The 24414-nt window shown below is 42.3% G+C and overlaps 2 protein-coding genes across 18 annotated transcripts in view; one reads left to right on the plus strand and one right to left on the minus strand.

Moving 5' to 3' along the window:
* Positions 1–13491: 13491 nt before the first annotated feature.
* Positions 13492–15023, plus strand: LOC119116013 (rhodopsin). Its single transcript, XM_037241028.1, has one exon. The coding sequence runs from the start codon at positions 13597–13599 to the stop codon at positions 14659–14661; it is 1065 nt and encodes a 354-aa protein (XP_037096923.1). The 5' UTR covers positions 13492–13596; the 3' UTR covers positions 14662–15023.
* A 3818-nt stretch (positions 15024–18841) lies between these two features.
* Positions 18842–24414, minus strand: part of LOC119135989 (membrane-associated guanylate kinase, WW and PDZ domain-containing protein 1-like) — a 47160-nt gene continuing 41587 nt past the window's right edge. For 10 of the 17 annotated variants that reach the window (XM_037274113.1, XM_037274105.1, XM_037274100.1 and 7 more), the window contains 6 exons: positions 24198–24401; positions 24009–24096; positions 23589–23643; positions 23368–23508; positions 23147–23285; positions 18842–21601 (listed from right to left, as the gene is read on the minus strand). In XM_037274113.1, the coding sequence (XP_037130008.1) occupies positions 20532–21601; positions 23147–23285; positions 23368–23508; positions 23589–23643; positions 24009–24096; positions 24198–24401 (1697 nt within the window). In that variant the 3' untranslated portion in view covers positions 18842–20531. Of the gene's footprint in view, positions 21602–22167; positions 22260–23146; positions 23286–23367; positions 23509–23588; positions 23644–24008; positions 24097–24197; positions 24402–24414 lie in introns of all 17 variants that reach the window. The other 7 variants (XM_037274161.1, XM_037274181.1, XM_037274151.1 and 4 more) reach the window with 3 other exon arrangements.

The following is a 24414-nucleotide window of genomic DNA, read 5'->3' on the forward strand; positions in this document are numbered from 1 at the left end:
AATGACTTTGTAAGGTGCTTTTCTCTTAGCTTGCCAATACTTGACAGTGTTTCCTTACTCACACACACCATTACATGTGGAAATAACATGCATGGGGCCTTCCGGCTCCGTTAAGTACTAAAGTCAGCAAAAGACACTTCCATACAGGTCTTTGGAAGTTCAAACAGAAACAGGGGGCTTAGCTCACAAGGGGCTTAGCTCATAAAACTACAGATGCAAGGCAGGAAAGAACCGAGCTCACATGAGATTGTTTCTTGTTTAGGAATCCAAATCCAGTCTGTCAGGGTTTTCCAAACTATCTTGATCGTATGATTATGTTGGAATGTATGTAACCAGTAATAAATAACCTAGCTAGATTAGTTTTATGCTTATGTTGGTGTGTAACCAGTAATAAATAACCTAGCTTGTCCCATCCTACACAATGTCGTAAAACATTCCCTTGCTATGTTTTGACTAGAGGTCAAGGGCTTTCTCTTCCCTATCCAGTCCACTGTCACCCCCACCCTGTTTCTCTTAATAAAAATGCTCATGCAGGAGGCGAGAGTCAGACGTCATTCGATCATTGCTGTACGCACAGTGACGAATGGACTCTCCGCCTGCAGGTGCCCAAAAAGACTTAATTGTCTCCCATGTGGTTCTTGCAAAATAAGTTAGAGTGAGCACCACTCTAACACAGTCCACTATCAATCCATTTTCTACCTCTTAGCCCAATCATAGTACTAACCCACACACTCTCACATGACTTCACAAAGAAAGAGCACGCGCTAACCAAGTGCGGCGTTGTCATGCAAAGCAATTAGAAAGGACTGATCATTCCTGACAGCTACAAAAATGTTATTAAGCTCAAATGACGGCCCTTTGCTTCGGTAGAGTAGCAATTATGAGGACGATGGGGCTGTCATTTCACTACAGAGGCAATCAGATGGAGAGTATCCGTTACAGGTAACCTCAAAACTGTATAGATAGATAGATAGATAGATAGATAGATAGATAGATAGATAGATAGATAGATAGATAGATAGATAGATAGATAGATAGATAGATTTCATTATAAATTTATTCATTATTGTTTATATATTTATTTATTAAAAATCATCGGGATGTTAATAAGATCCATGGATGAAAGGGTAGAGGGAGGGCAGCATTAGCATTTTAGTCATTTCCTTTTCACCAACTTCACCATAAAAAAAAAAAAGAAATACGCTGTGGATTACACTGCGATATCGAAATCAATTAAATTACCGTATTCTCCGCACTATAAGGCGCACCGGATTATAAGGCGCACCTTCAATGAATGGCCCATTTGAAAACTTTGTCCATATATAAGATATATACATTTGGCCCGCGGGCCGGACTTTGGACACGCCTGCTGTAGTGGCTCAATATTGGTCCATATATAAGGCGCACCTGATTATAAGGCGCACTGTCAGCTTTTGAGAAAATTGGAGGTTTTTAGGTGCGCCTTATAGTGCGGAAAATACGGTATATGGGAAATAATTTTCTAAAGTAATTAAATAAATGAATAAATAAATAAATAAATAAATAAATAAATACATTGGAAAAGGACAACAACAACAAAATGAGTCTATAGTCGTATAAATAATGTCATGGAGCAGGAAAAATGTGTTGGTAGTTTCCAAGTGCTGTCGTTTGAAATTCCCGAATGGAGTTGTGTATTTGTGCCTGGAGCCTCACCTTCAGAATCCCATTTCCACCAGCGGGCTTTGCAAGGCTGCAAAGGATCAATCACAGTAACCTGGCCAGCTTATCTCTTCGCCATCAGAGAACCATTTCACCCGTTTGTTTGTGTTTGAGTAGTTCATCAGTTCTCACTATGAGGTCAGCCGTGATTCATGAGTGCAGCAAAGAATAGAAAGGCAAGACTTGGAAAGTAGGAGGGGGGAAATAAAAACAACAGGAAAAAAAATTCTACAGGATGAGTTTCTTCTCACTGAACTGCAGTGCAAAGGCGGCACAGCATTTTATACGACCTTAATTTGCTCCTGAAACTTGGCATTTTTTGCAGCCTTAACAAATGCATTGAAATCCTAAACTGTGGCCAATATTCAGAATGTCATGTAAGTGGTCAGCATTGTGCCCTCTAGTGGATAAAACTAGCAACAACAAATATTTTGATAGAAAAATAGGAGTGAATGTGTGATTGGGCCCGCGGGCTATATATTTGACACCCCACTATTTTCGCCTTGTGATTTTTTTTTTTTTTTGCATTGTTTTGTGTCAGAGAACGACAAATCTGTCAGCCGCAAACCTCCAGATGTCACTTTGTGTGATTACGGAGGTCACAAGGTCCATCGAGATCAATTGGGCCTTGTTAGGTCCAGCTTGGAGGTCATCAGATAGAAAGCCCTCATGATCCAAAGCAACTTTTTAACCGCTTTTTGCATTTTTAGGCACAGTGCAGATACTGTGGTAACCATTTTTAAAAAATAATTGATTGGAACTATTTTTCAGCTACTTATTGCCATCGTTGATCGTTTGTCTGTCTCTCGCTGGCTGCACCACAAATGGGAACAATAAAGAACGTCGATGAATGTCGAGATTAAGCGGCATCAACAACAGGGAAGAGGGGGCGGGCGGGCGTTCTCCCACTCACTTATGACACCATCCTTCAACGACGGCAGTGGGGGTGGAGCGCAGACTTGTTTTGAGTCAGACAACTTTATTTTGAAGGTCGGCTTGGTCTTTAGATAAACAAGAAAGCGACTGAAATATCAGAAACTGTCAGCAAGGTAAGAGATTTTCTAGCATTAAAAAAAACAAAACCCAATGGTCTGAACCAAAGACACTTAAAAAGCATCTTTAAAAGAAGACAAGATGAACGTCTTAGGATCACCTACATCCGTCTAGCGTCAGCTAAGGCCATGATTCATCTTGGTGCTGTGAGTCCACGAGACTAATGAGCCATTGTGAGGTTAGAGCGGCGCGAGACGAGGTCAATGGAGGAGGACGATAATGAGGGTGACAATGATATGTAGCCTTGATTAGAGCCTGCGTGGCGCTAGGAGACCTTTGATTTCACCCGGTGACCACTTCCACAATGTAGCAAGCACTTAGCTCTTCGCTAAGTGTGAGGCCTTAAATGCCCTACGCATGGTAAAAAAAAAAAAATACACAAAGCATCTGTGTTGTTAGTCTTTTTTATTGTTTATTGCCACCTTTTCTCGTCTGCTCCCTTTGCGTCAACCATTCGGATTTCTCCGGGCACTCGTGTCTTTGTCTGGGTGTGCCTCGTTGTCTCGTCAGTTTTTAGATCCTGGTCACTCTGTAGGTGAATCTGTTCGCCATGTTTTTTTTGTGGCTACTTTGGATTTCTATCCTTTTTATTTTTACACTTGTGTTTTTGTAACCCAACAGTTGTAATTTCCTGCCTGAACTCTCCGAGGTACACATTCCTTTTTATTTTTTTTTATTTTTACTATTGTCAAAGACCGAGAAGATGGCTGAAAACGTGGATGGATGAAAGTCAAGTGCAAAGATTTCATTGGCTTGTAATCAAAAGCAACTCCTGGTGGGTCGAGCTAAAACCAGGTACAATTCACACCACTGGCCAAAAGTGTGAAAGAGCTGCCATCTCGTTCTCAGCAAACATACCCGATAACGACAAAAGATGTACAGCGCTTATTTCCTCTGGGCCAAAACACATTTTGCTGTTGGAGTGTGAGCTTTTCTGGGTCACACTTTTTTTTTATACATATGACCTTTTGCATGGAAGCAAAATATATCCGTTTCCAGCTCGTGCTATTTTGTGCCTCACAAGTGTGAATGTTTACAACTCAATCGAGTGTGGCGATGGCGTGATGATGTCCCAGTGTCCCTTTTCTAATTACCTGTCCGTTTCTGTGCGGGTTTTATCTGTTAATGTCTACCAACGTGAACTCATGAAAACGGAATTTATCCTTTTTCAATGACTGCTCTTAAATGCAGGACAGAAACATTGACCAAAAAAACAAAGATGATTATGTAGCGAGCGTACAACAACTCACAGGTATTCTAAATTGTTAATCATCATGGTCACTTGTTTTTCAACACCGCTGTGGATTGATTCCAAACTTAGCGTTGCAAAAATGGCTATGTATTATTTACAAAATGACTTTGGGTAGAAGTAATTGGATCAGACATGGAATGACATCACGTTAAATCGAAACCTTGTGCAGCCCGCTCTCCCGCCCCTTTTCGTCTGATGCCATTTTTATTTGGTGGAATTGTTCAAAAAAAAACACACAACCTTAATGTGAATATATGTCAGCCTTGCATTTGACTTTCTGTGACTCAAGCTGTTTAGTCTGTCAGTCAAACGTCTTTAGAAAAGTGGACCTTAGAAGCCGCAGAATTTCAAACAACAACAAGGCAATAAAAGACGACCCAAAAAGAAAAAGAATGGTTTGGTTTGTTGACATCAAAGTGCTGTGCTGTAGCGGCTAACCTGAGGCTACGGCTCAAATGTAAATAAATTCTACACGTGAAGGCGTTTTTGCCCTTGAGACTTCACACCTCAGTTCTGCTGTGAAGGAGAAGACAAAAATATTTGTCAGATATTCTTCATTGTAAGGATGGAAAATATACATTTGTAGATTTTGGTTTCAACGTAGAAGCATATAAAAGTAATCCATCACTTTTGAACAATTAAATCACATCGTTATCTTCATAGAGCCAATTTCCATAGCTCTTTTCCGTCTACGTTTTTACTTTCATTAAAAAAAAAAAATCTTTTCATAGCAACGGCTAAAAATAAAATCATAAAGTCATTTGGTAGAAATTTCGTCATCACGACCACCTGAGCAGAGCACCTCGAAAGGCACTAAATGAAATCTTGTCGAAGCCCCCGCCTCGCCGTTCGACATCATTTGTGCAAGATGATGTTTATTTTAGCAACTGGCTAATTCTGGCGTGTCCCCATCTTTGCAGAGACTGTCGAGAGGCCCATCATATTTTTGGCCACATAATTACAGAGAAATGAGCTTATCTGGGCTACTCATTAAATGGGGTGAGAAGGAAAAAGCCAAAGTAGCACAAACGTGTGCTTACATTTAAGGCATGCTACGATCCACATTCTTGCAGACTACAGAGAAATTATATCAGTACGGATTTGACGTTCACATCATCTGGGTTAACACAATTACATTCCAGTAAATAGAGCTGCTGTTTGACAAGATGTTTTTATTTTTTTCCCCTTGATACTTGGGATGCTTTCAAAATTTGGGTGCGTCTAACTGCCGTAAATAAATAATTGAAAAACACTTTCCCAGGCACAAATAGCGCCTCCTGTTTGCGTTTGGGGTGAAACAAGGCGCCTTCTATCAGCAATAGGAAATGGATGCAACAGGGCTCAGCGGGCACTGCGAGATTGCATATGCATAATGCACGAGCAAAGAAATGCCAGTCAATGAGTAATTAATTTCCAAATCAAAATGCAGAGCCGAGTAGACCACACTTCAATTGTTAGTGATTCAATGGGTTTTCATGCAAGTAATCAAATCATGGTTATATATTTTTTTCTAATTATATTTCAGTGTGTATTATACTATAGTTGTTTTTATAAATTGTGTTTTGTGTACATCCCATTGAATGTGGTTTTTAATTATCATATTATAATTATTTTTATATAATTATATATATTTAATTGATATATAAATAATATGAATTTAATTATATATATATTTAATTATTATAGATATATAATTATAGAATTATTTTTAATTACACTATAATTGATTTTATGTGTTCTGTTTTGTGTACATCCCATTGTATGTGTAGTTTTTAATCGACCTTTTTTCAGTAATATTTCACAACTGGTAAGTTTTATTTCAAATCCAGCTGTATGAATTATTGAAAAAAATCAGATGATACAACTTCATGACCTTACTGTAGTGTAGTGGACTTTTTTTTTTTTTAATCCCCCAAAGTCTCGAGAATGGAGTCAATTACTTTCTGTATGTGGATAAGAAAAAAAAGCCGTCTGCACCACCAAGAGTAGAATCGGGTTGGCGAGCAGATGGAGCAGTGAGCCATGCGAGCCTGTTCTCACTGGTCACGAGCCTCATCCATCATCTGCTGATCTCTCTTGCTCATCATACCTGAGTCTCATTAAGGAAATGAAAGCTTAATTGGAAATTGTGTTAATTCTCTGGCATGTTAGAAACTCAATCCCGGTTTGCATCTTGGCCCAAATTCCCGCCACAACATGATTCATGTTCTCCAAACTCACCAATCTACCAAAGCACATTGAAGCAAATGCGGAATGAATGAACTGGAAAGCTAAAAGTTTGTCTTCGTCACAACATACGTGAATCGGAATTGTGTTACGCATTAAGAATCGTCCAGGTGCGGAGTGTAGCGTAGAAGATTATTGTTGTTGTCATCCTGGACACACACAATGAATATTAATGTGATTTATAATGAAACACGGAAGGCCAAACTATTATTCATAAAACATCCCCCCATATCCGCGCCACCACCAATTTCAATTCGACCTTTAATATCTGCAGCTTCTACTACAAAGCACTTTTTCAATTCTTCATACCTTCCAGCTTGCTACCGATGTTATTCAACTGGTGAAAATGAATAAATCAATCAAGCAATCAATAAATATAATAAAATTATACTCACCAGAGAAGCATTCATATTTGCAGCATTGTTTTGTATAACTCATAATTTGAAAGGATGAGATACAAAAAAACTATTCCACATGCTAATGTTAGCTTAGCGTTTCGCTGTGCCTTCGCTCAGTATTGCTGTAAAAAAAACTCCGAATTCTACACTTTGCTGATTTCCTCGTCACTCTTGAGTGACATTTGCGCCCATACTTGTGGCCAGCATCCGAAAAATAAATCGAGGCCTCGCACGTTCTCCTCTGTTGTCTTTTGTTAGCATATCTTGTTAGCATACATTGCTTACAAAGCTCATTTTGACTTCAGGGGTTGGTGATGGAATACGATATATTCATGATATAAAGTATATGATTTTGGTAGCTGCATCATGCTAAATTGACTTTTTTGAGCTTTTACTATATTTTTTTTTATATTAGCTCTTACATTGGGCTTAATATTCAAGTTTTGAGTGAGCATTGATAGTCACTACTTTTCCAAGTGCATTGCGGGTCATTTTGAGTGCCCTACATTTCTGCTCCCTGGATATTTGGACACCCCTACAAAATGACGGAACCCCTTAATAGCACACTATATCGGGAATAATGTGCACATTCGACACAATGACACTGTTGTGATCCAATTTGGAAGACTGCCGTTCGTTCAGATGATGGTTTTGTAGGCGACCTTCACAGGAGTTGGCACGCTACAATCTTGTGGTTGAGTTTGTATCACAAATGTCTCAAGTAAATACAAGCAAACTATACCGTCCAAGTTGGGGATAAAAAATATTTAACTGTTTGTTGCAGATATGTTTCCGTCAGCCTTGGCTGCTGTGTGTGTCTGTCTGTTTTGGAGATGATTAGGGATCAGAATGAGCCTCCAGTTAGAGACACTGGACCAGTTTCAGACCCATCCAGCTGAGTCTGGCTTGTCCTTCAAGGTCAGTGTGATGCAACCAGACACGCTGGATTCTACCTGGTGCTCACATCTACCCAGACTTCAGCTTCGTATCTCAGGTGAGATGTTTCTGTCAACAGGCTGCACGATGCGCCGAAATAAAAATAAGAACAAAAGACAGCAAAATGGGGTCACGTCTAACGAAGGTGTTTGTTGGGCTCTGCTCTTGTTTGAAGTCCCGCGAGTTGTGTGGCTCTTTAACATATGAATGATGCGGTTTGATAAAAGCAGTTCTGAAAAGTGGCTGATGATTATGTGCGAATCTGAAGCGCTTGTTGTGTGATCATGTGCAGATGAGTGTGTGGGAGGTGTGTGTGCGTGCGCGTGTGTGTGCGTCTTAAACCGAGGACATGACTCGCCACACTTGACGGGAGTTCAGCCATCTACACATGCACAGTGGATTTATCACTGTAGCAACGAGAAAGATGTTGAATCATGTCGTAGACTGCTAATTCTTTTGCAATTCGGGTACACAATAGGCTTGAGCAGTCGGAAAAACAAGCACAAATTGTTCTGTGTGCGTGTGTGCGCGTGTCAGTGAGTTTAAACTTGAAATACCAGAGTGGTGAGAAAGGAAAAGACAAGATTAAGACAGATCAAAAGACAAAAGAAAGCAATCTGGGTGCAGTGGAATGATTCCACTTCAAATTAAAAATAAATTGAAATGAATAATAAATAAATTAAATTAATTAAAATAAAATAAAATGATATTAACGGGGGGGGGACTGCAAATTGCATTAAGAAAATAGTAGAAGTAACAGTTAGAAATATCAGTAGAATGTGTGGATGGCAACATGGAATTTGATAAATATTTTTATTTAAATATTTTGTCGATTAAATATGGTTAGATAGGTAAATAACCATATGAAAGCATCTTGTGCGTTTTAAACGGCTTTTTTTCCCATGCCACCGCAGAGGGCTGATCAAGATGACAAAAGTGACGTCAAGATTTACGTTAGATGAAGACTCGCCAGAACGGTAAGTGCGATATAAATATGAGCTATTGTTATTATGTAGTCTGCAATGCAGCAATACTATATATTTAGCCATATTTATGAATATTTATGAATTATATTCAGCAAGAGTATATTTATATATGTATATTTAGTCATATTTATAAATATTTATGAATTATATTCAGCAAGAGGTCGAAATTTTTTTTCCTGAAAAATCACCGTGACGTCATAGCCTACGCATCGTAAAATGCGTATTGCGCAATCGTTGGGAGTCGCTGATGTCACTGTGAGTTCGATTCCCGAATATGACGGCTTTTATAGGTAACACTTAAAAATAGAAAAGTCAAAAAGTTGATGTGCTAGAAAAAAGTAAAGATTTATCTGGTGTCAGCATTTAAAAAAAGCGGCGACACGTAGCTTTCTCTGACTGAAATGTGCTGATGATCAGCGTTATCGACGAGGCTTCAAGTTCACCTTTGACCCCATCTTCTCTGCACTCTGGCGGGTGACTAAACCAGGGTGTCATTTTTTTTGTGGGAAATTATGGCCTAAGAAGCTTTTCAGACTTGACACATCCACAAGGGCAGCAATGAAAAAATAAAATAAGGAGACGCGGCTGTGACACCGAGCAAAGTGTTGCTTTCTCCGCGACAGCCTCTCCTAAAAAGCCGCTGTCTTCATTATTTAATCATCAGCTGTAGAAAGAAACGTGTCGAATCAATACTGATGCAGCATGAGCGTTGCTTTTTTTTTTTTTGCCAGTAAACAGCTCCCACTGCTGGCATAGACGCCGCAGGCAGGCGGCACACGATGCAGCAAAGACTTTCAACATCCACCATTTTACATGAAACTGCGCAGGTGGAATCATTTTTATTTTTTTTTCAAATGGGATTGTGTTCATTCACTGCCAACGCATCATGAGAACTGGATGACCAGTGCTACCTAACCAAATAGAAGGCATTGACAACCCCGACACCAGCTGCTGTTATTTTTGTTCCGATGATGTATAAGATGGAGTGCGCGAAGTGTACTGTGGGGGCTGATGGTGTGGAATGTGCCATGTCCTACTTGCAGCCTTCCCTCCTCTCTACCGGTCCTCAGTGAGAGAGAGCATCACACTCTTCCCACTCGTTTGTCCTCTACAAACTTCACTCATTTTTGGATGCAAAAAAAATGCTCCTGGACTTTGGTTGCTTGCACCCAACATAAAAAAAAAAATAGTGACAGCCAAACCGGTGGGAAAAAATAATTCGCCCCATTGATATAGTTGAACATTGGTGACGTCACCCCGACAAACTTATTAATGATTAGTTTAAACACTGTAGAAAGAATAATTAGAAAAAAATAGTCATTTTAAAATGCAGCGGTATAGAACTGCACTACATTTTCCTCCGTTCTGGAACAACCCAACTACTGTACCGGATACGGAGAAAGACCACTAGAGGTCAGCAAAGGCAGGATTTTATTTCAAGTCCTTTAGATTTCATCATAACGCAAGAATACTGATTATTGTGAAGTGTGCAACTCTTCACCTGGGCCTTCCTCGAGTGCTTGAGAGGGCTCTGTGTGAGGACCTGCTTCCTTTCACAGACCATGCATGCTGGATTCAACGTTTCAAGTGTAAATGCGAGAATGTCAGTCCATTTGATCAATCCGGAATGTGGGATGAAAAACAAAGTCGATTCACTGCTGCATAATGTAGCCCCAACAGCAGTTGAGCAGCATGAGGGGTTCAAATTAGGGTTAGGGTTTCAAAGTAGGGTTTCAATTAGGGTTAGGAATTCAAAGTAGGATTTAAAACTAGGGTTAGGAGGTTTAAAGTAACATAGGGGTAGTGTTTAAAACAAGGGTTTGGGTTTTTAAACTAGGGTTTCAAACTAGGGTTAGGGTTTCAAACTGGGGTTAGGGTTTAAAACTAGGGTTAGGGTTTAAACTAGGGTTTTAAACCAGGGTTAGGGTTTCAAACTAGGGTTTAAAACTAGGGTTAGGGTTTCAAACTTGGGTTAGGGTTTCCAACTAGGGTTTCCAACTAGGGTTAGGGTTTCAAACTGGGGTTAGGGTTTAAAACTAGGGTTAGGGTTTAAACTAGGGTTTTAAACCAGGGTTAGGGTTTCAAACTAGGGTTTAAAACTAGGGTTAGGGTTTCAAACTTGGGTTAGGGTTTCCAACTAGGGTTTCCAACTAGGGTTAGGGTTTCAAACTAGGGTTTCAAACTCAGAGTTCCAACTTGGGTTCGGGTTTCAAACTAGGGTTAGGGTTTCAAACTGGGGTTAGGGTTTAAAACTAGGGTTAGGGTTTAAACTAGGGTTTTAAACCAGGGTTAGGGTTTCAAACTAGGGTTTAAAACTAGGGTTAGGGTTTCAAACTTGGGTTAGGGTTTCCAACTAGGGTTTCCAACTAGGGTTAGGGTTTCAAACTGGGGTTAGGGTTTAAAACTAGGGTTAGGGTTTAAACTAGGGTTTTAAACCAGGGTTAGGGTTTCAAACTAGGGTTTAAAACTAGGGTTAGGGTTTCAAACTTGGGTTAGGGTTTCCAACTAGGGTTTCCAACTAGGGTTAGGGTTTCAAACTAGGGTTTCAAACCCAGAGTTCCAACTTGGGTTCGGGTTTCAAACTAGGGTTAGGGTTTCAAACTGGGGTTAGGGTTTAAAACTAGGGTTAGGGTTTAAACTAGGGTTTTAAACCAGGGTTAGGGTTTCAAACTAGGGTTTAAAACTAGGGTTAGGGTTTTCAAACTTGGGTTAGGGTTTCCAACTAGGGTTTCCAACTAGGGTTAGGGTTTCAAACTGGGGTTAGGGTTTAAAACTAGGGTTAGGGTTTAAACTAGGGTTTTAAACCAGGGTTAGGGTTTCAAACTAGGGTTTAAAACTAGGGTTAGGGTTTCAAACTTGGGTTAGGGTTTCCAACTAGGGTTTCCAACTAGGGTTAGGGTTTCAAACTAGGGTTTCAAACTCAGAGTTCCAACTTGGGTTCGGGTTTCAAACTAGGGTTAGGGTTTCAAACTGGGGTTAGGGTTTAAAACTAGGGTTAGGGTTTAAACTAGGGTTTTAAACCAGGGTTAGGGTTTCAAACTAGGGTTTAAAACCTGGGTTAGGGTTTCAAACTTGGGTTAGGGTTTCCAACTAGGGTTTCCAACTAGGGTTAGGGTTTCAAACTGGGGTTAGGGTTTAAAACTAGGGTTAGGGTTTAAACTAGGGTTTTAAACCAGGGTTAGGGTTTCAAACTAGGGTTTAAAACTAGGGTTAGGGTTTCAAACTTGGGTTAGGGTTTCCAACTAGGGTTTCCAACTAGGGTTAGGGTTTCAAACTAGGGTTTCAAACTCAGAGTTCCAACTTGGGTTCGGGTTTCAAACTAGGGTTAGGGTTTAAACTAGGGTTTAAAACTAGGGTTAGGGTTTAAACTAGGGTTTTAAACCAGGGTTAGGGTTTCAAACTAGGGTTTAAAACTAGGGTTAGGGTTTCAAACTTGGGTTAGGATTTCCAACTAGGGTTTCCAACTAGGGTTAGGGTTTCAAACAAGGGTTTCAAAATCAGAGTTCCAACTTGGGTTCGGGTTTCAAATTAGGGTTAGGGTTTCAAATTTGGGTTAGTGTCTCAAAGTAGGGAGTCAAACTGGGGTGTCAGCGGAGGTGTTGGAGGTTTTATTCTCATGTTTTCAGGTGAAATATGTGCGTTGATGAAAATATTCGTATCTTGTTTTTTACAAAATCAACACCTCTTACTGTCACCAAATGCATTTTTCTCATGTATTAGGAGGAGTTCATCTTCTATATCCCATCCCTGATGTGCAAGCTGCACTAACTAGAAGCCTTCCACAAGTCAGACTACCTCCCCTCCTCCTGATGCTGCCATCTGGCCTTGACCTTGACAGAAACCATGACTCAAACCATAGAGGCAAAAAAAAAAAAAAAAAACGGTGTAATGAGGCCGAAGATAGCAACCCGGTACTGAGCGAGAATGACCCCCCGTCCAACGTTAAACCCTTGACAGGCCTGTGAGAGTAACACATCCATAAGCCCCAAATCTCTTTAATACAACACCCATTAGGAAAGTGCTGAGCTCTTCAGCAGCTAAGACGAGCGCTTCAGCACTCAGCATTCACGGCCCGTGCTCTACATACCATCCACACTGGAACATAAAAGGAGATATTTATAGAGCCGTTTGAATCGCTGCTCCGTTCGTGATTCGATTCACAACCATGGCAAGAGTATTCTGTGTGAGAATCCAGGTCACACAGGTTAGCTAAATACGCTGGCCATATACGTAGCGTGTCAGAGGCATCCTTGTAAAACACTTCATTTTTATTTTTATTTCGTTCCGATTCAATAATATGACGCGGTCTCGGGTATCAAACACTCTTTTATTGTCACTTTTGGTTTTTGTAGCACCCCACTTCTTTCATATGCCTTTAAGCATTTTCAATAAAGGTAAAAGTGTGTGTGAAATGCTCTATAAACACTTTATTGGTCATTTCATTTGATTTCCAACTGCTGTCTGTGTTTAAATGTGTAGTTATTTTCTCTAAAGTGTATTTTCTAGGCGTCAGTATTTCAGACCGGAGTCGATAAATTGAATTTACATTCATGTGAGATATTTCTTTGACTGTTGTGGGATTCAATTTCAGATTTGCTGATATGGATTAATCATGAAAACTGAGGTTCCAGCGTATTTATTTCTGTTTCTGGTTAAACGGGCTGAATTGAATTGGACCTTGATTAGTTCATATGAAAGTGAAAGCAGATACTTGAACTTTAGAGCAACCAGTAAAACACATTCAAGCCCAAAAAGCATTTCATCTGACAAGGTAAACGATCGGTGCTCCTCATCAGGAACGCGCGAATGCAAAGCCCTTAATATGTTGATGAGTGGTCAGTTCTGTTTGCAGTCACGGCTGGATTAGATATTAAACGTGGCCTAAATCACTTTGTGCTGACGGATTTGGAAAGCCATAATCCAAGGTGCGCCTTTTAAAAGGCAGCGCCTCGCCACCGTGGTCCAATCGTAGCCAGGTCCCTTTCCGAAGATCTAAAAGAAACGCCGCACGCACGAGGGCCGACGCTAAGCGCCAACCGCAAGCATGAACGGCACCGAGGGACCTTATTTCTACATCCCCATGCTGAACACCACTGGCGTGGTCCGGAGTCCTTATGAATACCCTCAGTACTACCTTGTCAACCCGGCGGCCTACGCAGGTCTGGGCGCTTACATGTTCCTGCTCATCCTGCTGGGCTTCCCCATCAACTTCCTCACCCTGTACGTCACCCTCGAACACAAGAAGCTGCGGACCCCTCTGAATTACATCCTGCTCAATCTGGCCGTGGCCAACCTCTTCATGGTCTTCGGAGGATTCACCACCACCATGTACACGTCCATGCACGGCTACTTTGTGCTCGGACGTCTGGGCTGCAATGTGGAAGGATTCTTCGCCACCCTGGGTGGTGAAATCGCCCTCTGGTCCCTGGTGGTTCTGGCTATCGAGAGGTGGGTGGTGGTCTGCAAGCCCATCAGCAACTTCCGTTTTGGGGAGAACCACGCCATCATGGGCTTGGCCTTCACCTGGATAATGGCATCGGCTTGCGCCGTGCCGCCACTCGTCGGCTGGTCCCGGTACATCCCGGAGGGCATGCAGTGCTCCTGCGGGGTCGACTATTACACTCGGGCCGAGGGCTTCAACAACGAGTCCTTCGTGATCTACATGTTCGTCTGCCACTTTGTGACTCCGCTGGTCATCGTGTTCTTCTGCTACGGCCGTCTGCTCTGCGCCGTCAAAGAGGCGGCCGCCGCTCAGCAGGAGTCCGAGACCACCCAGAGGGCCGAGAGGGAAGTCACCCGTATGGTGGTGCTCATGGTGATCGCCTTCCTGGTCTGTTGGTTGCCCTACGCCACCGTGGCCTGGTGGATCTTCACGCATCAGGGCGCCGAGTTCGGACCGGTTTTCATGACCATCCCGGCCTTCTTTGCCAAGAGTTCCTCCATCTACAACCCGTTGATCTACATCTGCATGAACAAGCAGTTCCGCCACTGCATGATCACCACCATGTGCTGCGGGAAGAACCCCTTCGAAGAGGAGGAGGGCGCCTCCACGACCACCTCCAAAACCGAGGCCTCGTCCGTCTCCTCCAGCTCCGTCTCTCCTGCGTAAAAGGGCCGTCAAACCCGATCGACGCCGTCTACTGTCCAAGAAGAGTTCTACACGACTGAAGGCTACCGTCTACTTCAACTTCTTTTTTGTATTTTCGCCAACAAGTTGGTTCAAACTAAAGACAGTTGCAGGGAAGATCAGTTGTTTCCGTGTGTACAGAATATTCCACGACGAGAGTTTCCCTTAGCTCGAGGGAAATGTCGGATCCTATATTGATAGGGCTTATCTTTGAACGTAGAGGCATGTAATCAAAGGCAACGTAAAATAAAACGCACTTTGCAAATGACTCATCATGTTTATGTTTTACTGACTCAAGTGATGATGTAGTTTCTTGTTGCAAGGAATAAACGTGAATACCACAATCGGAATGTCTTGAATCACTTTCTGTTAACTGCGTAAAAATTAAAAGCGTGTACGTTGTACGCCTCCCCTGCCGTCATGAATTAAATGTTTTTTATTATAAAGTCATTTTAATTTGAATAATTTGAACCAAAATCGCGGAATTTTTATAGTCATTTTAAAACCGAAGACGATTCGCTCGGATGAGCCAACTTCCGGTCTAGCCTCTGAGGATTGCGTAATCACACGGCTGCCTATGTTGACAGGCTATGCAGTTAGACAGAACTGCTCTCTGTCTTTATGTCGCTGTTTAAGTGTTCAAACACTGTTGCTATATTAACTCATTTCCGTAGTTAAGCTGGTGTATATAATAATCGTTTTTTGTCATCTGTCTGTAACGTCGTGTTTCTTTGGATGAACAAAACGGCTTTGATAAGAGACCTTACGGAGGCTACGAAAAAAGTTCTCCAGCCTTATGACAGGGGGTGCTAGTGATCCCGGGATGCTTCATATGCTTACCTGTAGAATAAGAGATCTCCAGTTCAAATTTACAGTGAACAACTGAGGACCAGTCGTCCATTTGTTTTGTTTTTACATTTCGTTTTAGAATGGAGGATTACATAGCCAAACGACTTTCAACGATGGATTTTCGGTCGAAGCAGGAGGTCATCAGTAAAGGAAGAGCAACTCCGAAGTTAAAATGTTTGAGAATATTTGTCATTTTTCACACGTCCTGAGTGTTGTTAGTAACCTAAATGTTGAACAGCGGCTGTGATGTACCGAAGTCAAATTCCTTGTTTGGCACGCTCAAACATGGCGAATAAAAATTCTTGAGATCTTGAAAAGGTTTGATTGGGACAACGGAGAAAACGGAGTGGTACGCACGAGTTTTTGATTCCATGTGCTTTATTGAGTGTTTTTATGTGTGAAGACTGCTGATATGAGATTTTAATTAAAATAGTTCAAATTAAATAATGAATAAGCCACACCAGCGCAGCGTTCCCCCAACCTTTTTTTGTGACACGGTTAGGTGCCGGATAGTGTTGGCTCGTGAGTGAACGATTCGTTCTAAAGAACTAACCGTTTCAGTGAACGAGAGTGAGCGAATCACTTCTAAAGTGATTCGTTGTTTTTTTTTCCCAGTTCATATGACTTCAACCAGTAGGTGTCGGTAATGCGCATTGAAGCTGGTGCTACCTCGCCGTAAAACAAAACGAAGAAGAAAATGACGTAACTTCCCGTTCACGAATGAGTCGTGAATTGCATTTCCCGTTCACCAACTGAACGGATCTGTGAGTGAACGAGTCAGTGATTTGCATTTCCAGTTCATCGCGAGAACGGATCAGCGAGGGAACGAATCCTGACTTTCCCGTTCGCGAACGAGTCAATGGGTCAACTGCCTTCCTTCCTTCCCGTGCATCAACGGATCAGTCAGTGAACGTGTTGCGTCTCCCTCCTGGCGTGAACTATGCAAGCCAGAATGTAGATTTACGATTTGCCAAGGACAGAAAGAACCACTCACTGAAACAGCACTTCTTTTATGCACGTTTTCTCCAAGCTAACGGCTAACTTTATTGCATGAAGGGATGCGCCGTTATGCAACAACGGGGAGAGTATGCTTCTCTTTGGGTCATCTTTATTTTATAACACTTGTAGTAGTTTTTAAATAACGTGTATGCATATATACGCCTAAATATTGTTATCCAATATATCTACTGCAATGTCACATTAGATTGCTGGTTTGAAATATACTTTTATCATTGTTATTATTATTATTATTTGAATAAACATTTATGTTAAAACTTGTCTGGTGTTTTATTCCTTGTTTTTATATTCGCCAATTAAAACATAAAAATCAGACATTTGGTTAACTGCTTTATATAACAATATGTATGTGTTTTACGTTGTTATATGAGTTGGTGTCCCCCAAAATAAAAAATGTCGGCATAACGGATTTTTTTTTTTCAACCTTTTATTCAAACACAAACACATTCGGTATAATAACACCATCAACAACAATCCAACAAATACAAAATTAAAACATCAATGTCACCGCTGTCTCGCTCACTCGTGAATCTTCGCGAACGAACCTGAAGATGGCGGTGCACCTAATAGAGTGTCCGAATGACGTCACAGATCAAACAGCCAATCAGAAAGTGGGGGTGAGGGCGGGTGTGGCACTTTTCACTTTCCGTGAAGCTTTGACCATGATTTTTCCCTAATGAAGTGGCCTGTTATTAGGAACACCTGAAAATGGCGGTGTACCTAATGGAGTGTCCGTGTGACGTCACAGATCAAACAGCCAATCAGAAAGTGGGGGTGAGGGCGGGTGGGGCACTTTTCACTTAAACCAGGGGTGTCGACCTCCAGTCCTCGAGGGGCCGCGTTCCAATATGTTTTCCAAGTTACCCTCGTTAAACACACCTGCGTGAAAAGTTTTTGGTCATTTTCACGTTCTGCAGGAGCTAAAACTTTTCACGCAGGTGCACTTAACGAGGGAATCACACGGACACTCCATTAGGTACACCGCCATTTTCAAGTGTACCTAATAACAGGCCACTTTATTAGGGAAATATCATGGTCAAAGGTCACAGGTGTCAAGCTCTAGTCCTCGGGGCCGCGTTCCAATATGCTTTGCAAGTTACCCTCGTTAAGTGCACCTGCGTGAAAAGTTTTAGCCACTTTCACGTTCAGCAGGAGCTAAAACTTTTCACGCAGGTGTACTTAACGAGGGAATCACACGGACACTCCATTAGGTACACCGCCATTTTCAAGTGTACCTAATAACAGGCCACTTTATTAGGGAAATATGGTCAAAGGTCACAGGTGTCAAGCTCTAGTCCTCGGGGCCGCGTTCCAACATGTTTTCCAAGTGACCCTCGTTAACCGCACCTGCGTGAAAAGTTTTAGCTCCTTTCACGTTCCGCAGAAGCTAAAACTTTTCACGCAGGTGCGCTTAACGAGGGAATCACACGGACACTACATTAGGTACACCGCCATTTTCAAGTGTACCTAATAACAGGCCACTTTATTAGGGAAATATCATGGTCAAAGGTCACAGGTGTCAAGTGGCCTATTAGGTACACCTGAAAATGGCGGTGTACCTAATGGAGTGTCCGAATGACATCACAGATCAAACAGCCAATCAGAAAGTGGGGGTGAGGGCGGGCGGGGCACTTTTCACTTTCATTTAAGTTTGACCATGATGTTTCCCTAATGAAGTGGCCTGTGATTAGGTACACCTGAAAAAGGCGGTGTACCTAATGGAGTGTCCGAGTGACGTCACAGATCAAACAGCCAATCAGAAAGTGGGGGTGTGGCACCTTTCACTTTCCGTGAAGCTTTGACCATGATTTTTCATTATTTGATTTATAAAAAAAAAAAAAAAAGGATCTGGGTGTGTGTGTGTGGGGGGGGGGGGGGCGTCAGTGCCTCCCCAGTAATGAACCTCACCGCACGTCACTGGTCACCTTGGACTTAGAGAATTTGCTCTGGCTGGTGGGGGGAGGGGGATTATTTATTGTTAATCATAATACAGTACATGACTCAACAGCACTTATCACGGCGAGGATTGATGTGATTAAAAGAAAGGTGACACTAGCCAAAGACGTTCAGGATAAAATGACCGAGGCCATGAATATCGAAATCGGCTTAATAATTAGAATATTATAAAACTAATGAGCAGGTGTTAATGTGATTCTGATTCAAGTTTCCTGAGTTTGGCAGAGTGCCAAGTTGGGAGTGTTATGACCTTCAGGTGTTGCCATAGCAACCGCTATAGAAACCAATCTAGTCTGGAATACAGATTTGCAAAAAAAATAAGAGTATGACGACGTCTCTATGAATTTGTATGGAAAACTTTATTTTGATAATAAAAATAGCATTCACAGACTTCTTTTGATAGCTACATATACAGTGTAATCCATCTCAAGGAAAGAAGCTGGATAAGTCAACATCTACTTGTACTTAGACTAATGTTATGTATAGCTACACGGATCAAATAAAGCTATGAACAATGTCATATTTATATATGCATAGTTTTATAAAAAAAAAAAAAAAGAAAAAAAATGGCCCATATACATTTACTGCTCTTATCAACACATCCACAGTCTGGAGCACATTAGAAGAAATAATCATGTTTGAAGAAACACAGACTGCATACAAGTGCTCTATAATACAAAGGCAGGCTAACCATCGAGAGATTCAAACAAACAAATAGCTTGAGCGCTCATTCGAAAAGGTCTTTACATACCTGATCCAGAGTAAATCAACATAGTTCCCATAAATCATCAGGTCCATTCAGAGATTAAAAACACACGATCACGTTCTTCATAAATTTCTCTTTTGTACATGTAAAAGGCAACATTTTTATTCCTCCACAGGTTCCTCATCATCACATAGGAGAAATCTTTACAGGAGATGGCCCAAAAAGGTGAACATAAAAAAAATAGATTTTTTTTCTTCTTCTTTTTGTGTGGACGACAGTGGTCATGTACTTAAGAATAGAACCATGCTTTAGCCGGGAAAGGAAAAGTCAACTCAAACCAAGAGCTCGACCTTCTCGAGAGCTTCGGTCTTGTGTCGTAATTAAGAGTGTGCCTTCAGTAGCCGATGCATTTGTTGACAAACAAAACAAAACAGTGAACACGTTGAAAAACAGCAGTCAGACTCCAGTGCGGTGACAATTGTGGCTCAGCATGGCAGTTTGGTCGTCTCCTGTGCTCGGAATCACAAAAAGCAATTCATGTATTCTCATCTGAAATGGGCTTTGTGATTAGATCGCGCAATTTTATTTCAAGAACATGCTATGGCTGCTGTGAAGTAGGGGACATTTTTATAGCACATGCTGGCCAAGTTAGCATTATTAGCATTAGCAACTAAGATATTGTTTCTATCTTATTTGATTTGAATGAATTTAATTGGCTAATTAGAAAGCTGTCCGATTTCTTAGTTTGGGGAACAAAAATTGTGTCAAGCATGCTTTTCCAAAATACATTTTTACCATTTCACCACGCTCACTCAAGAGATGTGCCAAATTAAATAAAAACAGCCATCAGACGCACCAAAGAAATAAATTATTTATGAAATCAGCACTCTACTTTAAATCCTCCAGTTCTTCACTTTTGAACATTATCATTTTTTTTTCACAGTTCTTGTAAGCCATTGGTGATTTGTGCTATTATTTGTTCGTTAAAATAAAAAAGTTGGAAGGAAAAAAAAAAGCACAACTGGAAGCATGTCATGTAGCATGTATGCTTGTGCGTGGGGGGAGGGGCAAAACATTTCGATTCAGCAATGCAGACAAAAAGCAAAACCACCAATTTCATACGCAGGCACAGACAATACTTGGATTATATACGACGACGTGTTCATGAGCAACGCAACGATGACAAAACAACCAGTGTAAGCTGATGGGATTGTACTCCTGCTGTTTTTAGGAATCTCTGGATGAGGGTCACAACGAGTCAAGTCGACCATCGGGGAGAGGGGTCTTTGTGAGTCCGGTTCCAGTGTGAGGGGTCGGCTGCGCTCTAGATGCTGAGGTCTTTGGGGCATTCTTTGTACAGCTTTCTCTTGGGCTCAGGGAGCTGCTTTGGGCTTTGGCAAAGAGTGTTCTTGTTGTGGCCTGTCTTGTTGTACGCAGCATTGTGGTGGGCAGCATTGTTCTTCATCATGCTGTAGTAGTCTTTGAGTCTGGGTGCCGCCATCGCCGCATAGTTCTGCTCATCTCGCCCGTAGTTGCTGTCGGGGGAAGAGTCCCGCTCCGTTCGAAAACGTCTCTCAGGCGTCCCGTTCGCCCGATGTTGCTCGGAGGAAGCGTCTCGCGTCAGGTTGCCGTTCTTGGCGGCTCGATGGTAAGCACCGACCCCGGGAAGGGACAAGGAGTCGGCGCCGTTTTTGGAGCGTGCGGGGGAGGCGGCTTCCACCGGCGAGTCCTTGAGGAGCCTTCGCTCCAAGGACTTGCGCTCGGGGGTGAGGAACCCGCCGTCGTCGCGCTCCCGCTCGGGCGTACGATCCCGTTGCGCTCGCTCGGCCCTGCGATCCATCGACTTGGCCCGCCTGCGGTCGGGGGAGAAGCTGCGCCTCGGCGTCGGCGAGCGGTCGAGGGAACCGCGGCGCTGCGCGTGAAACCTCCCGTCCAAAGTGGAGCTGCTGTTTGAGAGCCCTCGGCCCCTGAGTTTCTGCGCGGCGGCCGCAGCCTTCTTCCCCGAGTTGTCTTTCCTCAGCGTCTTCAGGAGCTTGGAGATGCCGCTTTCAGACTCGGACTTTTTGACTTTGCGCCCTCGCATCTTCTTGTTGCCACTGCTACCGTTGCTGTTATCTGGAGACGGCTGTCTGGGGCTGGCGCTGTGATTGTTATTCCAGGTGTGGTGAAGGTGAGGGGTAAACTGTCGGGCTTGGTAGTCCATCTGATCCCACCCGGCCCTGTCCCTGTTCCTGTCTCGCCCACGCCCAGCCTCCTCCCGGCGTGATGGTGTGTGAAGGTCTGGTGGATAACTGGAATCCAATGAGGTGTGATATCGGCCGTTGGCCGGCGGCGTTCTCACTTCCGAAGTGTTTTGTGCCCCGGGTGTGGGAGGGTACCCGTCATTGCTGCCGTCTGAAGGAAAGGACAAAAAAAAAAAAAAGGTTCAATAGAGGGACACGGCTGTAGTGACACGACAGAACCACTGGGCGGGGATTTAAAGCGACTCATGCATACGAGTGCTCATTTGCATGTAGCGGGTATGGCTCACACTGATACACAAGAACCTTCTCAACATGGAGGTTGCACTGAAGCGACACACGGCTTCAGTACATTTTGCCTCCGGGGCTGCAGGTGAGATACAAGAGCGGGCGAGTGCGGGGTTATCAATGACACAGCGCTCATCTGAGAAAGCATTCAAAACAAGATGCTGATGTGTCGCACGGGGGGAACCGACAAACTAAAAGAAGGCGGGTTCGAAAGATTAGCCAAGTTGCTATGGTGGCGGCATCTGATGAGCGAGTTAGTCCTGCTCCTTTCCACATGTGGAATAATGTGGAAAGTTGGACTCCAGGCACGACATGACAGGAAGCTTGACACAAAGAAGGATGCAGGTCGGGATGAGCTGATAAAGGTTGTGGGAAGAAATCAAAAGAGATGACCGGGAGGGGGGAGATCATGACCGACTTCTGGCTACAAACCGTGGTTTGATTTTGGCCCATTAGGTAGAAACAGGGCTCTCCCATCTTGTCATTCCTCATTGTACCCACAGCGAGATGAGGAGCCATCATCGCTGGAGAGAGCGAGCGGGAAGAGCCCAGGCAAGAGAGAAAAGGTCAGAGAAAGGAGAGGAGAGGAGAAAAACAAATAAAAACAGACAAGAAGCAGTTTTACATTTCAAACTAGGAGACAGTATAACACTTTCAAGAAGAGGAGGAAAAGTTGAGTCAAAAATTCAACCTGAGAATAGGACAGAAACAATGGCAGGAACTATCCATCAGAAGAAACTGCCACTTTTGGACAGCTATAAAATATTAGCGCTAAACAAGGCCAATTTGTTGACAATCCAGTCAACGATGGATCAAAGTGGGCTTTCTCAAACCAGTTTCAGTTTTAAACGCGGTCACAGTCTTCTAACTGGACTTTCTCAGAAGAGCATCAAACAGCGGCAGCTCGTTCAGAACGCCGCAGGCTCCAGTGGTGACCAGAACAGTTCTAAGACTTTGACGCCGACTCCCGACTGGTTTTGAAATCATCAAATGACTTACAGTGAGGCCCAGAATATTTGTTTTCCCCACAATACCTATGATTAAGCTCTTTTAAAGCATTTCAAAAATTTTTTTCTTTCAAAATTCTCTATTTTGCTTTTTAATGTCTGAAATTTCATCTTTAAATAATATTCTGTAACAAGAAATTGAGATAGCTTGTGAATAAAATGCACTATATAAATAAAATTGCCTCAAAATAAATCACTCAAAACTAGAGGCGGGAATAGTTTAAATCAAGTCCAAACTAAATGACGCCACACAAGGAACATGATGCTCACATCATGGCTCCATACAACCTTTAATACCGAAAGGTCAACGTTTGACAGACAACAGAGTGAGCTCAGATCTCAGCCCACGTCGGCCATCGTTCACAATGTGAGAAACTCGAGAGCTGAGGAAAACGTCAACCTACCGTATTCGGGTACAGATCCGTCCCCGCGTTTCAGAACGAGCCGTGCCCAGCGCCCTCCGTTCTTGATCAGTTCAATGGCACGTGAATGCTTCATGTTCTTTGTGCTCTCGCCGTTAATCTCCAAGATTTCGTCTCCCACCTTGAAAAGAGCAATTTTCTCTTTGTGAGCGATGATGACGAGAGGGGGGGGACCAAAAAAACGCTAGGCTAACTTTTCATACCCGCATCTTGCCATTCCTGACAGCAGCTCCGTCTTCGGCTAGTCTCAACACATAAAGGTCCATGTTGTACTCTCGCCCTCCCCTCAGGCTAAAACCAAAACCTTTGCTGTCGCGTTCAAGGTCCACCGAGTAGAACTCGTCCTGCGAGTTACAGAGGGAAAAGATAAAAACATTTTCTTTTGTTGCAATAATTTCAAACTTGATAAGTGAAGCATTCTCACCTGTGATGTTTGTGTAGGTGGAGGAGGAGGAACTCCTTTCGACTTGGAATTATTCCTTTAAAACCATGGCAGCAGTGTTTAGGATTTAGAAGATATATATATATAATCATAAATATAGATAAAACATTGTTTAGTATTTAGAAAAAAATAAATATGGATAAAAATGTAAACAAAAACAGATAAAATAAAAATAGATAAAATAAATATAGATAAAACATTGTTTAGTATTTAGAAAAATAGATATAGATAAAAATATATACAAAAATAGATACAAATAAAAATAGATCAAATAAAAATAGATCAAATAAAAATAAAATAAATATAGATACAACATTGTTTATATATAGATAAAAATATAAACAAAAATAGATCAAATAAAAACAGATCAAATAAATATATAAATTCTCGATGTGCACCCACCGAGACTCTTTGGACTGTTGAGGAGTGTGTGTGGTGGTGATAGTAGCGATCTTCTCAGCATTGGTTAGCAGAGAAGCATTGGAAGACTCTGGGCGGGGATCAAAAAGACAACAAGTCGCAGATACTTTTGGAACAATGTCTCATTTGGGGATCGCAAAATAAAGTTGGTAGTGATAAACAAAGTCTTACCATCACCGGGGATGATCCTGAGCGAGACGGTGTTTCCAGCTTCCTTGATCAGGTTGACGATGTCCGAGTGGGACTTGTTGGTGATGGAGCAGCTATTGACGGCCAATATCCGATCGCCCACTTTCAGCTTACCGCAGCGGTCGGCCGGGCTGCCTTCGATGATGCGGCCTATTTTGTGAGGCATGGCCACGCAAGCATTTCCAGCTTTTCAATGTGT

Source organism: Syngnathus acus, chromosome 2, assembly GCF_901709675.1.
Source record: "Syngnathus acus chromosome 2, fSynAcu1.2, whole genome shotgun sequence".
Taxonomy (NCBI): Eukaryota; Metazoa; Chordata; class Actinopteri; order Syngnathiformes; family Syngnathidae; genus Syngnathus; species Syngnathus acus.